The sequence below is a fragment of the Falco peregrinus genome, chromosome 11, assembly GCF_023634155.1.
Source record: "Falco peregrinus isolate bFalPer1 chromosome 11, bFalPer1.pri, whole genome shotgun sequence".
Classification (NCBI taxonomy): Eukaryota; Metazoa; Chordata; class Aves; order Falconiformes; family Falconidae; genus Falco; species Falco peregrinus.
The window spans coordinates 30020939-30038567 of record NC_073731.1 but is presented as its reverse complement, the minus strand read 5'-3'; the positions used below and the strand labels follow the sequence as shown (position 1 = coordinate 30038567).

The window sequence follows — 17629 nt, the reverse complement described above, 5'->3', positions numbered from 1 at the left end:
AATGATTGCATCAGTTTAAAGACTTTTGTCTCCTAAGGAGCAGAACAGGTAAAAAGAAGGCATAAAACAAGCTTTTATTTCTGCCTTAATCCAAAACCTCTTTTTAAACAGTCCTTTACACTAATAATTCATCTCCCTTCAAGCCATTCAGGAACAAAGATTTTTGCAGCAGAAAGGATATGCATTTGGCCAACTTTTACTACAGTGCTATATTTACTGCATGGTAAATAAATTTCTTGAGCCTGTCTGAAGATAACAGTTTCAGTATATCAAATTAGTATCAATGCTTTTGAATAACATCAAGAAACACTAAAAATCTGTGCAGCTTTCGTTAGTCCCATCTGGAGGGGGGCTGTTAAAAGTCAGAGGTTCTGCCTTTTAAGCCACAGTGCTTTCAGGGCTGACAATATCTGAGTTGCAGATGTTGACAATGCTGCATGCCTGACACTTAGTGCCCCTTTAATTTGATCTATCAGATCTAAAGTACCTTTTTAACTGATACGGAAGAATCTTTCTTAAAAAGCATAAGTAGGAAGCTAAATGTTCTGAGAAGGCCTTCAATTTCACAGCCGTTTCCTGGAAGGAAAAAACACCACAAGTATTTTTGCTCTGTAAAAATCTTTTTCAGTACTAAAAATAAGAATAAGAAATCTTACCAGGACTGTCACAGTGTCTTCTGTAATACTCTCGAACAAGTGGAGCATTCCTTCCTCCAGAGGGCGAACATAGGAAGCATTTTCATGAAGATACTGTGAGAACTGAGTACAGCGAGATTTTAAAATGGTGCTTGCAGAAGGCTCTTGCAAACTGTTTCAAGTTAACAATTGAACAGTCCACTTTAGCAAAGCACCTATGATCTTAAATGACCCCCAGGACGTCAATAATAAGATCTAACAGTCAAGTGATTTACAGCAACCTCTTCTACAGGACACACAAACACACACCTTGAAGGAAAGTGAGAAACAGTGAAGACTACGACAAAGTCCTGGCAAAACCCCACCCTGGGCTTTGCCACAGCACCCTATCTCATTTTAACTGCCATGCACAGCACACAAAATCCTTGCTTTTACGATTAAGCATTCTTGCATTTGTTGCTCAACTCCATCAAATTGACGCTAGATCCATGCACCATTAAGACACCAGAATAACCTATCCTACCTTCCTCCCAGCTGTTGCTTGCCTCTCACCCCTTGACCTGTGCATCAGCACAAACATTTGCACAGCTATGCTGTGCAAAGTACTGAAGCATTAAACAGAGTTTAAACTGGACAAGAGATACTTTTTAATCTTTATCTGTATCCAGCACAGTTTTCAACATGGGTCTAAGCATGCTTACCCCAATGCAAAGGATGGAGCAGTAACTAATCAAAGGGAGAATTCTTACGCCCAAGAACTACAAGAGATTTGGGTGATTATGAAGCTTTTGCCTCACAGAGCTGCCTGACTTTGTAAGTATATTCTATGGCTAATTTTACCTTCAAAAAAGCATACCTGAGAAGAAAGGTGTTTACTTTTACACAAACAAAACATAAAAGTACTGTAGGCTTTTAATTCTGATACCACAGTATTACGAAAAAGCTTTTTTCAGATTGACATAGGTAGTCAAAAGTGATCATGTTTTTTATTTTACCCCATAGAAAGATACCTTCACCTTTGATTACTTATACCACAAGAGTAGCTAAAGATCCCAGGCACACAGGATATGAGAAGTTTTAATTATTTCATGTATTATTACAGTGCGGCAACACAGTGTTAACAAGAAAAGAGATTTGCCAAGCTCTCATTCATGCATGCACAAATCCAGATGGAATTAGGGAAAATTCCTAAATCTAAGGAGGAAGAAATAACACATGCAGAATGCTCCTGGCTTGTGTTGCAAGAAAGAGGACTGGAGTTATCTGGCACAATGCTGAAGACCCAGCAGAACCCAGCAATCCAATACTTAAAGAGAAAAGGAATACTTGAACCTGGAAGGGAATTGTCCACATCTACTTTGAGTGTTTGGTGGGGAAAATAGCTCAAAAGCGCCAGACAAGACCTGGAGTTGGGGAAAAATAAATCAGTGCAAGTGTGCTAAGCCTGACACTTGTCTCATTTTCTCTACCACATTAAAGGGAGATTTCTGAACTACTCAGTGGAGGAGCTGAGATCACACTGAGAACACCTGCCAAGCAAATAGATAAATTAATCAAAAATACAGGAGCAACAGCAGCTTCAGTGAGTGATAAAAGATGCTTAACCGCTGGAAAGTCATGGCAAAAGCCCTGAGAGGTAATTGCACAGAGGAATTAGGTCATGAATACACAATGGGGCAGACTACAAGAGACATAATTATGAAAACAAACAAAGCCTGAACTACTGATTCAGAGTCAATTATCAGAAAAGGAGAATCAAATTACAGTTCTGATTAAGGTGCATGTTTCAGCTGTGTGAAAGCACTTCTCCACTGAAAAGCAACAAAGAAGTGTTAACTAGGACATTAAGAAAAAAAATGCATGAGAAGTGATACCCAAGAAACCTGCTTTTATCCCCTTAAACTGCAGTAGCCTCTCTAGAATCCAATCACCACACTAGGCCACATAAAAAGGAGACACAGTTCCTGCCCCAAAGAATTTGGATGACAAAGCTACACAGTTTTCACCAGAAGGATACGCCGTTTTGAGTATGTTTGGTGGCAGAAGCAAGAAAATGTTCTCAAACTAAGATCTATGCTGAATCTCTGTAAAAGTGTATTCTTGATTCAAATAGTTGAAACAACTGAGAAGGTAAATAGAGGGGGATTTTTCTAGTCGATAAACACCTTCACAAGCATATTTGTTGCCTGCAAAGAGATTAAAGGAGGTCTTCCCAAGCACCAGAGTTTTGTGATAGTTAACATTGCCACTACCTGCGCTGCAGCCATTTGATCAATGCAAACCACGTCCACCTCAGTAGCTTAAGTCTGAGCCCTACAAACTTCTAAATTGAAATTAGTCTGAATCAGAAGATACTGTCATCCAGCAACTTAAATGCACATAGGTCCGCTTGCATTATGAAGTCAACAACTCTGATGTTAAAGCAGTTTTATTCCCAAGCATACATATATGCATCCCCACACAAATCCTTGTGCACAATGGTTTTTTCCATGCTTCATGGCATAGAAAGTCAAAAGATGCAGCTTAACAGCTCCAAACAGTGCTCTCAGAAAAGCCTTCCCATGGAGTTGCAAAGGAAGAGACAGCTCAGGTTTCTCATAATAATTTCAACATGCTTTGCAGACTTGAAGCTTCAGATGACTTACAGGAAAGGTCTTCACACAAATAGCCCCAAATCAGATTACAAAGTTTGTTTTTGACAACGGAACAGAGCCTAAGTTCTCTCCTTCATAAGCCTACCTTACATTCAGTTTATTTCATATTAAACACAGGACCTTCTGTCTCAACATCTCCCATGCCTCAGTACATTAACTAAGACAAGCATCTGTTTAGCAGTGCAATATTTGTGTCTCATTTTAAAAGTCAGTCAGCCAAACTTTTAACAAATGCACTTTATCACTTATAAAGCAGAGCCCTAATTTTACTGTCATATTGCTCTGTAGCAGAGGCACAGCGGAAAAGGATTCTCTGCAGCTACACCTTTGCCTGCATTCAGAGAATTCACCCTATAGAAAAGGCTTCTCATGCAGGAGAAGCTGCCTCTCAGGAACACACTCACAGCACTCCAGTAAAGGTGGCAGAAGGCAGCAAAGAAGGACTAAGATTATTCACTCATGAAAGTCTACCGAACTGAACATACTCACTATTGAAATCTGTAAGCTTTACCTTCTGATTTAGCGGTGATATACTGTCTGTTGCAGAATCAATGGGAAAGATCTGTACCTTCTGCTCAGTGTATGTATGGAAGTTCAAAAGAGCTGTTACAAGTTCTTGAACAAAAGCCAGTGCCTGGCCAGCAAGGTCTCGCAACTTCAGCTGTAAAGAAGTTATAAAATTACTACATTTGACAAGTACCTATTTAAATATGAAAAAAATTCTATAGTTGGACACAAAAAATTGCTATCAATTATTTCTTTCTTGTCACTAGGTCATCCTAAAATACATAGCAGCAGTTTTCTTTAACTTTTAAAGTTTATTCATATACTACAATACCACACAGAAGGGCATGTTTTTCTATGACGACAAAGGAAGTTTTTATTTCATTCAACAGGTGGTGCTTTGCCTCTGCTGCATTTCTCAAACAACAGGCCACATGAACACTTAGAGGTTAGTACAATCACAGAAACCATCTTTGAAATCAAAATTTCTGAAGACCAATAGACTAATCACTGACAACAGCTCAGTTCTTTCAGTGCGGAGGTAGTGAGAAAATCGTAACACCTGGTTGTAAGGAAATGTAACTTTAATTAGCAAAAACCAATGCAGTTTTCTCCCAGAATAAAAGGTGTCAGCTTCTCTAACCAGTAACACTCAATTCTTGTTCTCCCACCTGGACAGAACTGAGCTGCTGCTCATGAATAAGGCTGTTCTGTGGCTTTAGTGTAGTAGAAAGGTATCCAAGAAACAAATCCAAAATGGAACATTCTGAAAAAGCAAAGGCAACAGAGAAGAAAAGTACACTGCTGTGATTTATGGAGGAGGGAATAAGGTTAAAGTGACATTTCAAGCCAAGAATGATTTCTCCTTCAGAGATGTATTCCTAATGCTTCAATGAAGTGTTAAATCAAAGTGAATCTTGACTGTGGATCAGGGATAGTGGCGTGTAATTAATGCAGTCATTACACTCAGTCTGTGTATGTTAATTAGCTATGCAAGGAAGGAAAACAGACAATATTACTGTTTTGCTGTCCTTTCCACTGCAGCCTGTGCTAATACACTAGCATTTTGCCTCCACTGACACAGCCAGTCATAAAAATCTGTCCTGGAACATTTTCAAGACTGCAGATCTCAAAGCATGAGGCTGGCTGACAGTAGTGCTGCTAGCAGGAAATAATAAAGGGATAAACTCTCTGTGCAGTTATTCCGATTTTTCTTAGGACCCAGCACAGGTTGATTTAGGTCTGCTTCCATCAAAACTGGACAACGGGTCACCTGTTCTCATAGCCAGACGTATTAGGAACAAGGTCTCTTTATAGGCACTTCTGAAAAAAGCAGAAAGCAGTTACCTGAATTTTTTTCTACAGTGGCATCTGAATGCACTAACTTGAAGGTTCAAGAAAAAAACCCAACACTAAGGGCTGTGGAGCCCATCCTCTGTGGTAGTGAAGCAGGAAAATTTTGACTGTATCAAGGTACCCAATCTACTACTGTTAAAAGACTTAATAGATTTAGCTATTCACTGGAAATTAATGCTCATTTTTGAATATGGAGTAAACCACATTCCCAAGGAAACTGATGAAGTTACATTAATGAACCGAAAAGGTTAGGGTTTTTTTAATAATATTTAAATTAATAAGGGTGATTTGGCAAGAAGTATCCCATAAAATGTAAATGAACCATGCAGAGTTCTCAAAGATACAGGATTTGTTCCTTAAGAGGATTACAACTAATGGCAAGTAATATTAACTAAATATTAAAATTTAAAAAAACTGCTAAATATTACAATTAAATAAATATTCTTTTGCTATGCCAGCCTGCAGTAAGTTAGAATAGTTCATATAACTTTAATAAGAGACAAGTATTAAACCTTTTTGCTATTCCTTTTCAAAAGGCATGCCTGAGTTAATACCCCCAGTAATCATCAGCCAGCAGTCAATGGATTAGCTCTAGTGATGGGAGGGGAGCGGATGACTCCTCGACATAAGAAGAGCACAGACTACCTTTTGAAAAGCGCAGAGGCTCTGTGGACAGAAATTCCCTTGGAATATCATGACAGTAAGTAAGACAGGCTATCTTCTGCCACTTTAGGTCACTAAAATGACTTTTTATTCAGTATCTGTGTAGAAAGTTGCATCTTTACACAGGAAGTCACAAAATGTGCTTACCTGGTATCTTCTGTTATGTAATGGTACATTCAGAGCATTGTATCGATTAGATCCTAGGAGACAAAAATTGAGTTATATGCACTTATTGAATTGTGGGGGTTTTAAGAGACACTTATTGGTAAATAGTGATTTTTTTTAATATAAAATTACATTGCAGTAGTATTACAGTTCACATAAGTAATATTAACTAAAGCTATACAAACAACTGGCTTCAATAAAGTAGACCTAAACATCCTCACTTAAGAACTGTTACTGCGACTAGTTAGAGAAAAAGTACTTCCATACCCGTCTCACACTGCAAGTCAGATTTAACCATCTGCACACCTTGTATTTGATCGGTAAGAGCAGAACCCTCTTGCCCAAAAGAACAGTATCCATCACTAACAAGAGTGAAAAATCTTTAAAAAAAAAATAAATAATGGAAAGAATTCAAGATGATTTTCAAGTTTCAATTGCCTTCCAGGGACTGTCAAACAAGATGAATGTACTTTTTAAAATGGTTTGCACTTCAAAAAAAATGCTCCTGTATACACTTGATTTGTTGATAATTTAGAATAGGAAGTACTTTCCACATATTTCAGCGTTCTGTTCCAGTTACAGAGCAACTAGAATGATTACTCAATTACAAGCAGGCACAATGTTTAAAGAGGTAGAGGGATATTTGTACCTAGAAAGCTTAGAGTCTTACGGATTTAAAAGGGATCACATTCATCCTCAATTAAATGGACTAACAACCACTGTAGTTTAAAATCTATACACAAAGGAAACTTAGTTTCTCATTCCTTTTGTATCATTCACATTTGGCAATTAACAAATGGGAAAAGGTAGTTGTAATCAGAACAAAATACTCTGTCCAAAATTACTGAACCCTACTTGTAAGTAAATGCTTCAAAAAACTTTTTTGTTATCTTTCTACTCTCAAAATCATGCTTAACAGTCAACAAGGCATTTGATTGTTACTGAAACTGAAGCCAGTTGCTAGTTACCCTTAAAACCACTACAGAGCCTACGGCAAGGCAGTTGGATTTCACAGCAGACAAACATTTCCTGACTTTCATTATTCTATCACTAAAGATCTGTCCACTATTTTTTCAGTCTTTTCTACACAAGCAAAAACATAATGCTATAGCAGCTGAGTGAGCAGAAAAATTATTTTCCAAGTTCTCGCTACAATGGTAACCACCTGTAACAAAAGAAAAAAATCAGCTAAAGAAGTCAGAGAAGTAATAGGCAGCAGACATCAGGCAAAGTGATCTCTGTGAGAGGACAGAGTTAAAAGGGTACCAATTCAAGGCACCAACACCCAAGTACAACATGCTGTATGAGAGTCAACATTTCCTAGAGAAGATGATCTGGTGTTTCTAAGCCAAGACTCACTGGATTGCCAGCCCAGTGAACTGGAAGGCTCACCCCTGCAGCACCCGCCAGATCAGCTTTTAGAGAACCTCAGGCTATTCAAAACATTGTCATCAAATTTTAAACTAAATGAAAAATGCACAAACTACCAATAAAACCTACCACAAATACAACAGCCTGTTTTCACTCCTCTGCTCCTGCTTCACTACTTTCAGCTTTCTCACTATTCCAGGTCCTCCTAGTATCACTGCAGAACAGTACAGACTGCTGCCTGCAGTACAACCTCGCATTCAAGCTATTTACAGAAGCACCCAGTACACACATACTGGCACATACCAACCGATTCTTGTACCAACAAAATGCGAAGGCTGAGCACTCCTAAATTCACAGTAAACTCCACACTTCAGTTTATCTAGTAGCAGTCGGAAAGGAAGCAGAAAAAAAAAAAGGTTGCTTCAAGTAAAAGTCCCCAAATTCAAAGCTTGGCTTTTTTTCCCTGAAAAGATGAATGAGTCCAAAACAAACCATGGAGAAGAAATAGGCTGGAGTGTTCTCTGATCAGATATGAGACATGCTGACAGACTTCCCACTAAGTATGGATCATTATTAATGCAATGCCTCATCAAATCAACATCTCTGCAGCCACTAGTTTATCCCCATCTTAACTTCCTGTAACTCTTGAATATACCTTGCCAAAAATAATACGCTTTGAGAGGAGTAAATAAAGAAATCTTTGTGGAGAAATCACTAAATTGACTGTGTTCCTTCACCTTTTACGATATTCTGACAACACTAAGCAAGACAAGTGGCAAATTACTCAAAAGCCTTCAAAAGTTTTTATTTATATCTGTAATTTTTTATTTATATCTATATATAAAGTTTTTATTTATATCTATAATGAAAATTAAAAGTATCAAGTTTTTAAGATAACTAAACAAGATTATGACAAGTATTATGAATACTTACTACAATTACCTCCAAGCATCTGTTCAGATGTCCAATATTTCTTACAGCTAATACATTTTAATTGCTAAGGAGTACTTCCTCCAGATGGATACCCAAAATTAAACAAGATACCAAGACCAAGGCAATACGTACTTGTGTCATTAAAAGGTACTTTTTCATTGATTATGCACAGAGATTCTTCCAGTCTACTGCCCAAAGCTGCTTGAAGATTCTTTAACTGTTGCTGGCTAAGTAACAAAAAGACAAACGAAAAACCACACACACACATATTGTAAACCTTTAAAATTTAATCTGTATCACCAACACCACAGCTCACCATAAGCACCCCCTGAATGTACAGGTAATTGTCTTCTAGAAGTCAGATAGAAGACGGCAGGAATAATTTTTCCTCCTTTAGGTCATATACAATATATGACATTGTATTTTAATCCCTAACAAGTGCAGTGGAAGAAGCAACAAGTTGTCGTAAATCCCAAGTTCCATTCTTGAGAAGCTCAACTTCAGAGTTAATCTTTACATTATTTTCCAATTCTGCAACTACTGTATAAGCTACATGAAGGTATTCTTTTCTACTGGAACTTGAATGGGAATGCAAAAGGGCCTTTAAATTAGTCACTATATATCCGATGCAGTATTCTAATATGCAAGTAGTGACTTGTCGATAATTCAGTTAACTGTCACACCACTATCAGAAATACCTTACGAGCTTTTCAAAGCCCCACATTGAAATACTGCTACGATACAGCCCATTCCCACAAGACTTGGCAATAATGTTCCTGATGCATTTTCAAGTGGTTTTTCTTTAGATCTGCTTCACTTGGATTTGATTGTGAATATAGGTGTGGAACTAAGTTACTAAAATTACTCATATCATTAGCATACATTCTAATGATGAATAGTAATATATTCCAATATTATATACATAAACAAAGATTACTGCATATTGATTCAGACTAAATTCCACACCTTACCCAACCCAGGCCCCCAAATTCTTCACTGTTTTGCCTCCCATTTGACATCTAGAACTCCTGCACATATAGTGGAGGGTGGGGGGAAGCATCAAAGCGACAGTTTTTTCCTTTTTAAAAAAAACCATTTGATATATGGAAAGTTAGAGACTAACAAGGAAAAAGAATCCAAAATAGACAAGCAAGATATGAAGAAACTGGCCAATGAGCAGCTCATGCACATTAACAAACTTATTTCTTGAAGAGCAGCTCCAAAACCACATAGAAACTGTACAGCACAAACCGCAGTAGCATTGGGCATGACAGAAAATAAACTCAAACTGCGGGAGTGTGGATATTTCCTTTTTGTACTACAAAGGAACAGCAAACAAGCAGTTTGGTATGTTTTGGTTTACATTCTGCCCTTTAATTTTCAAGGCATGCAGGCTGTCAAGTCTCATATGCCCTGGCTTTCCCAAATGAAGTGTGGGTGTCAGAGGCAAACAGATCCTTCCCCTTGAAAGAGCGGGGAAAACAGAAGAGCAGTACTCAGACATCTTCTGTCATGTGTTCATTAGGTACTGATTTCACTGTTTATTTTTTGAAAACAAAAAAAAAGTGCCACGCTTTGTATTTAAAAACCCTCCCTTCTTAAATGGTAGGGACAATTTCTTACAATGACATTAATTATCCAGTCATCACAGAACAGGACAGACTAGCTCTAATCTGCTACTATTCAGTTCAGACTACACTGTTTTCCAAACACCAGAAAAAAGGCAAAAAGTGGCAAAACATAGCTTTCATCTTCCTTTGCAAGTCATTTTCTGAAACCCTGACCTGTATTAGAGGAGTTACGGGAATTCAAGTACCTTTGCATTTAACAAAATAATTAAAATATATGCTTCAAGGTTATCATTTGAAAGAAGGAACTCTTCATCTATCATTCACTATGTATTTTATCCATTACATTAAAGATCTATACTGCACGTGTATCTTTTAAAAATGCACCTTGACAATGAACTTCAGAGAAGTGCACCCTAATTTGACTTGGCCCGCAGTCCTCAACTTCTTTGCATTTTCTACAATTTGTCTTCAAGACAATGAAGATATTCCAAAACTAACACCACAATGTTTCCAACAACCTCCACGTATTTTAGGTGAGCGTGTTATACCCGAAGCAAAAGCACTGCTCAAGAAGCTTTTGGAGTGGAGGGGGATTTTTGAAAGTCTTCAATCACTTGTCTCAGCATACCTTACCCAAGCTTCGTTTTGAGAAGCAGTTTGTAAAAACTCATGAATCTTTTGTTTCTTTACTTTTTAAGCATTTCATTACAAATAAATTCTTCAAGCTTTCAACAGCTTCACAGCTACTTAAAATAGCCTGGCAACAAAACTGCTCTTACTGAAAGTTGAACCTGTGGAACCTATTGTCTAGTTACGTACCCAGTAGAAGGAAAAGGGGTCTGACCTGCACAGTCTTGATGATAATCAGCTGTTGCCCAGTGTTTTGGGTTTTATCAAAGCCTTTGGTGGCTTAGGGGTTTTTTGTTGTGGTTTTTTTTTTCTTCAAGATATTATTCTCTAGAAACAATAAAGTTAATCTTTCACAGCAGTTATTTCTTTAAATCAATCTTTTATTTATTAAATAAAAACACTTACCATTCTTCGGTTCGAAGCCTACAGTCCTTAGCTTCTCTTTCTAGTGTCTGAGACTTGATCTTTATGCAAGAAGATAATCTCACAATGTAAGTGCTGACACAGCAAGACATTTCATTTCAAAACTTTTCAAACTTGCAAGTAAAGGAAAAACTCCTTACTTCTAATTTGGCTTTATCATTCTGCAGCTTTTCTATGGTATCTGTGTATTTCCTTGTTAAACTGTCCACCACAGCTTGGTGCTGGGCAGCATCAGTTTCCAAAACGTCCAGTCTACTTCTCAGCTCTGCTTCTAAACGTTTGTGCTGCTCATCTGCTTCAAAGAACTAAAAGAAAAGCAGAACACATAAAAAGTTAATTTTAGTATGGAATCTAGTCCCATGAGTTAGATCACTTACATCAGCCAGCCCAGGTTAACAACAAGTACTAGTCCTCAGACAAACTGAAATTTTACAATGATATTTACAGAGAAAAGATTCGGGAACAAAGTACTTTATGTTTATTGGTTTTGTAGTACCAAGTATTCCTTAAATACATTGCCAGTTTACAGCAGACACATGAAAAATTAAACTTGAGTCATAAGGTTTTTCTTCAGTTTTCTAAGCCAAAGTGAAATGCATTCCATTTCGGTAAAGTAATTCCTGACTTAATTATGGCAACTTGCAGAAAATATTTTAAGCTTTAAGGCAATTCTGAAACAGTGAAGTAAAAAGAAGTTTCCACCCAGTATCAACTACATGGTTGTTTTCAGTACAGTAGCGAAGCGTCACCAAAAGTTAAAAATCTAAATGACAAAACATGTATTACGTGAGTTATTCCACATACTGTCTTAAGAAACCGAAGTCAAAATATTTTATCATTTGCCCAGCGAACACCTTTATACACAAGCTATCTGATCTAATCTACTGTTCTGCATACAACTAAGCATGTAAACCCACTAGTTTTCAGATGGCATTTTATTTTTTCTCTCTTTGTTCATGTGACCAGTTTTCTGAACTAAAAAGAAAAGCTAAAAGTTTCACTCACGAGTATATGTAGTCGTTCATTCTCCTCTATCTTCTTCTGAAGATCTTCATTGAAGACACTTTTCTGCTCTTGACTCAACTGAGACGAGGATTCTGTACTTTTCTAAAAGAAAGAAAATGCATTTGTTACCTCCAAGTCCCTGGGTGTATCCCAAAGCCCATCCCCAAGTATATGAAAATACTTCCCATCACCAGTTCCCAACAGAGGCACATGAGTATCTCTCTTGCTTACATTGATTAATACATCGAAACACATGCATATTGCACACAGCACAGGCCTACTTTTAGCACATTTTCCTTCACACTGTTGTTACTGCACAGTGGTAGAATGCTAACTCAGTAAAGGACTCAGAAGAGCCTCTATTCAGACACCACACACGAAATCGCTCCTGTGGGCAGACGCCCACCTGACATTAGAATCTTGCATGATTTCATGCAGTCAGTAACGTGGAACCCTATGCACTCAGGCTTATTTGGTTTGGTAGCTGCGTGTAAGGCACATCTACCCCCAGCGAGTGTCCACAAAGGTAATCCCATCACCAAACAAACAGGAGACTGTTCATGCTTAACACCAAACGCTTGGGACGGCTAGCATAGCTAAGCCACCTCTGCACTTGAGGGCAGCCTATGAACTACAACACCTGAGATACTGGCATATGTTCTCCTTCTAGAAGAACTGCAGCCTGACACAGATCAAGTATGAAAATCTTTATTTAAATTGGTTTAGATACCATTTATATGGCCTTCCAATGGCAAGTCTCTGAATTAAGAGATATAGAATTTAGTAGGTACATTGTACTGAACGTATCTCCACTCAATGATGCTCTATAGGTAAAACTAAAAGGGAACATATTTAAAAGGTAGCACAAACGCTTCTTAAAAAAAAACCCAAAAACCAGAACTGTGCATTCTGACAGCTGGACAGGAAACACAGTCAGTGACAATGGTTTGCAAAGCTACTCAAGCCAAGCTGAGGTCCTTCAAAATTTGGAAACATCTACCAAAGCAGTAAGTTACATAATGCAAAATAAAAGAAGGGTCAAAGTGCATTTTGAAGAACAATCTACTACAGTGTATGAATAATCTAAGTCAGAGGCACTACTGCTTGTCAAGGAACTGGATAGCAAAAAATTGCACAAGAGTTTAGAGAGAAAGTAAGATGATCCTACTACTCATCAGTAGAATGATTTCTTTAGTGTCAGTCTTTACAGATACAGCATTTTGGGAACAAACTGAAAACAAAAGATGACAGTAAGTGGGGTTTCCTCTTAAGAGGAAGGTAGTAAAAGGATGTTTGAGAGTCATTCAGGTCCAGACACATCACCCCTGGAATTCTGATGTTACCTACGGAAGATACGGCTGATCTTAAGACAGAACATGGTATAGCCAGGTTTAATCAGCAAGCATTTTGGCAGAGAAAGATCATGGTACTGGAATTACTTTGTCATTTTGAAATAACATACAGAATATCAGCTAAAAATCTAGATTTCAAAGCATTTGACAAGATTCATGTAAGAGCTGACTAGGAAAAGCTACTATCATAGGCTGAAGAGTGAACCGTTGACATCAAAATTACAAAGCAAGGAGGTGAGGATAGAAAATGAAGGGTGATCAGTTTTCTTCGTAGCAGTAGATTAAACACAAAGCTCCAAGATCTTTCCCAGCTGTTTGAATACTTAAATATCTGAAAAGGGAGATAGCAATTCAGTATCAGTTAGCTGATACACTAGGAAGAGTACAGAACTACTTAGCATATATTATATGTATCAATACCTGTTTTGTGGGTATTTTCACTAACATCAGTTAATAACACAGGTTCTGACAAAAACATTTAGCTCAACCCTTGACAAAAAGTAACTACTGATAGAAATCAGAGTAAGACATTGACAGGTGAGGCGCTTTTTTTGCCTTTAGCACATACCTTGTTTTTCTTGCCCCTAGCTTCACTTAATGCAAGCTCATCTTGAAGTAACTCCACCCGCTTGGCAAGCTGCTGATTTCGGAAGGTCAGGCTGTCCATTTCTTGTTGCAGTTTTCTCAGTGATTGATCCTTCATCTTCAGTTGCTCCTGAATGGCCAAAAAGTTTAATACTTTCACACTGCTTTTAATAAGAAGTATCGCATTAAAAAAAAAAAACCACATTAAAAAATTGTTTTCTTCACTATATGAATAGTGAAAAGACAAAAAGTATTGTTTTTAAACTAAAAAACAAATTTCAATTCCTTGAGCTGCCCACAGGTCACACTCAAGTACATATTTCATTCTTTAAGGTAATCATCAAGGAGCAACCTTCCACTTTTACAAAGTCAGCACCTCCAGAAAACAATGAAGACTAGTTGCAGAACAGAAATTATTTTACTAGATCAAGTTCCTTCTTTATTCTTTTAATCACAATGCTTTGAGTAAAAGTATTCCCCGTTTACCCTTCCCATTTACCTATTTTGTCACAGCTTAATACATCTGACGTGAGCAGTTTGTAGAGATTACCTTCAGAGAAGCAGAGTTTGCTTGCTCATCTACAACCCCTTTTTTCAGCACTTGGTTCTGGGCTCGAAGCTGAAAAATAAGAGATGCTGGTAACTATTCAAGACAAAGGAATAAATAAAAGCCATTCATTAGAATGTGCATACAGCATCATGTTCTCTCATGAGAGCACCAGTTGTGCATGCTTTTTAAAGTATTCTGTTCAGGTGGATTGTAGTGGTATCAGGCTGAAAATAGTATCCAATTCATATCCTGAATTGTCACAAAATAAGAAGTTACTTTACCATCTGAATATTTTGGTCAAATACAGCATAACTCTTAATAAGTATCTTGGAAGATTAGTTACGTAGATACAGTTAACGTTTGAAGAACAAATATGGAAAAGTTGCAACTTCTTCCTTGACTAATCAAGTTCTTGCTCATAGTCAGTGCTATTTCTGTCTCTCCCCTCTTTTCCCCAAAACTGCTCACAACTGGTTCTGGAACATAAGCGGGGCTCAAAATAAATCAAAATCTGTATCAATTCAAGAAGAGCTTAACTATAATCTAATGCAAAAATTGCCAGTAGCAGCAGATGATCCAGAGAAAACAGCTTGACATACACTTCAGGAAAATGCATAAAAAGCATAGAAGAAAAATCCCTCTAAGACTGACTTATGTAGTTCACAAATCTAAGCTAAAATCACTGCAGTGCAAAGTGATACTCAAACCTATTTCCCAGTCACTTCATAGACTACCTCTACCCTGCAGCAATGAGGATACCAACAGTTCCATCTTCCCATTCCTTGATAATTGCTTGAATCCTGGTTTCTTCTATAGCAGTTTGTATTCATTTGACATGTTTTGAGTCCAGCTGTTGCAGATATAAATGAAAAGGGTTTCTATAGTGTTTGGGAATACCTTTGGCAGAAGCATAAAAGGCAAGACTCAGTGTAAAACAGCAGTGGCTAACATCTTCCATCCGAGGACTGAATATATGTGAAAAGTCAAAAGTCAGTTGACATTGCTAAGCACAGGCTTTTGCCCTGGCAGTATTCCCACTGTGCTGCTCAGGTATTACAAAGGCAAGAGAAGGAACTCGTAAGAGCACCACAGAAAAACTTCCAAGCACAGGGTTTCCCTAGCAAGAAAAAGCAGTGCAGTAGTTTTCTACATCTTTCCTTCTGCCACAGGTACTAATGCAGGAACACATCAGGTGCAATGAATGAACTAGCTCGACTGTGCTGCACTGAGATAACCAAGCTGAAGTGTGATCCACCAAAGGCTGTCACAAGTTGAAAGAGCCTTTTGACTAATACTTCTATCAGGGTTGTGCAAGAGAGCCAGAAGCTGCAACTCGAGGGGAAGAAAGGACTCAACACACACATCCTTCTTCATGACTGCTCTGTGAACAGAGAGCGAAAGCAATCCTTTGGCAAGTACTTCCCTTGGCACTCCTTGAGTCTATCAAACTCTTGTCTACCTCTCTCCTCAGCTTCCACAACACAACTAAGCGAACAGACAAACAGCTTCCCAGGGCTACTCTCTGTTTTCACCTGCACACAATAAACAGCCAATTGAACAGCTGATCACTTGCACAAAAAGTGTTATCTGCAAAGGGGATCCCACAATGCCCTGGAGTTGTTTCACAAGGGGGATGAGACCAAAAAATAGTTCCCAGAAAGAACCAATGAAACATCACAGGCTGAAAGTTGCAAGATGAAGTTCAAAAAAGTTTTTGGACACCATGATACCAAAAGAAAGAGGATGCAGCAGCTGGAACTTTTAGAAGCTATAGTCATAAGTCCACATTTCAAAGTTTCATTTGGGAATCAAGCAGCAAAGTCCCTCAACTACCTTATTCTGAGCCACTTTCAATCTCCAAGGTACAGCGAGCCACTGTAGAAAGCAACAAGAAATATGAACTCTTTGATCTACGAAGCCCCAAAGTGAATTTAGTTTTCTTAAAATTATTTTGTGAAATTATTAAAAAAAAACACATCTGTGAACAGTTTAGATTCTGTATCGGGTTTTTTCTAACATTTCCAAGGAGAATAGTATTTAAAGACACATTCTTCTGTGATCTAGGGAGAGGTCTCAAATATAGTCAAGTGCCTTGTGCCAAGCACTCTGATGCTGGGCTACACAACAACAAAGTGCTGGCTTTCTTTCCCAAAGCTGTTGAATAACTGTGCTATTCAAGACCAACAGTCTCCTTTTCAGTGAGGAAACAGGAATGAAAAATTCTGTATTAAGCGATGCTCCACCATTTAAGAAATCATCTGGAGCACCTTGGAAAGGAAAGGCATTCTCCAGTACGGGCCAGAAGTCTTTGCAAATACTCTGTTAAGCACCAGAAACGGGATGCAGTCACCTAAGGCAGCTGCAGAAGAACAGGAACAGACAAGAGGTAAGTGTGGAATCAAGCGTCCTTGCTTCCAAGACACTGCAGCCCATAACACTGCCGAACCCTCACCCACCGGTCACAGCAAACTCACGAGTCTGTGGGTAAGATACAAGACTAAGACCTCAACGACTGTTCACACCCAGAAAGCTCACTGAGCCTCATGCCCGAAGTGGAGAAGCAAGGGGAAGGGCTGCTGGGTTCACTTCCCTGGTGTAGCCGAACCCGTTACTTGCCCTACTGGATGCTTTGCAGACAAGGCCACTTTGCCGCTCACACCGGCTGGCCCAGCCAGCGCTGGCAACGCCGTGGTCCTCCGGCACCTGCAGCCTGGCACCTGCCCTGCCTGCCCAAGCCTGCCTCCACCTCACCCTCAAGAAACGGGGCAGCCTCTGGGCGCCAAACGCTTCACCCTGCCACAGAAACCAGCGCCTCAGCCCCGACCAGCCCCCGGCTCCGGCCGGAGCGCAGCGCTGAGGGCAGCCGGGCTGGGCGGGGGCGCCCGGGGCCCCAGGGCGGCAGCGGGGCAGGCCCACCGACAGCAGGGGCAGCCCGGTGGGTCGGCCAGGGAAGGCCTCGTGCTCTCAGAGCGGCGGCCGTTAGGCGCGTAACGGCCGGCAGCCCGCGCGCAGGCAGCAGCTGGCGGGGGGCGGCACCGGCCAGGCGGCATCGGGGCCGGGCTACGGCGCCTGATACCTTGGAGTACTCCTGAGCCAGCTTCTGGTACTTCCCCTGCAGCTCCGCCGCGGCCGCCATCTCCCCGCCACCGGCTGGGCTGGGCTCGGCTTGCCTCGGCACTCCCGCGGAGAGAGGACGCACTTCCGGGTTCAGGAGGCGACAGCGCGGTTGCGT

The 17629-nt window shown here is 39.5% G+C and overlaps 1 protein-coding gene across 3 annotated transcripts in view; it reads right to left on the bottom strand.

Moving 5' to 3' along the window:
• PPP1R21 (protein phosphatase 1 regulatory subunit 21) overlaps window positions 1–17629 on the bottom strand; it is a 33422-nt gene extending 15793 nt beyond the window's left edge. For 2 of the 3 annotated variants that reach the window (XR_008749172.1, XM_055816172.1), the window contains exons 1-11: window positions 17474–17629; window positions 14398–14466; window positions 13831–13977; window positions 11911–12012; window positions 11046–11210; window positions 10888–10946; window positions 8414–8508; window positions 5960–6012; window positions 3801–3950; window positions 657–758; window positions 488–576 (exon numbers count right to left, since the gene is read on the bottom strand). Coding sequence is in view for 2 of the 3 variants with exons in the window: in XM_055816172.1 (XP_055672147.1) it covers window positions 488–576; window positions 657–758; window positions 3801–3950; window positions 5960–6012; window positions 8414–8508; window positions 10888–10946; window positions 11046–11210; window positions 11911–12012; window positions 13831–13977; window positions 14398–14466; window positions 17474–17533 (1091 nt within the window). In the remaining variant the exon portion in view is untranslated. Of the gene's footprint in view, window positions 1–487; window positions 577–656; window positions 759–3800; window positions 3951–5959; window positions 6013–8413; window positions 8509–10887; window positions 10947–11045; window positions 11211–11910; window positions 12013–13830; window positions 13978–14346; window positions 14467–17473 lie in introns of those variants that run through there. The other variant, XM_027782965.2, reaches the window with a different exon arrangement.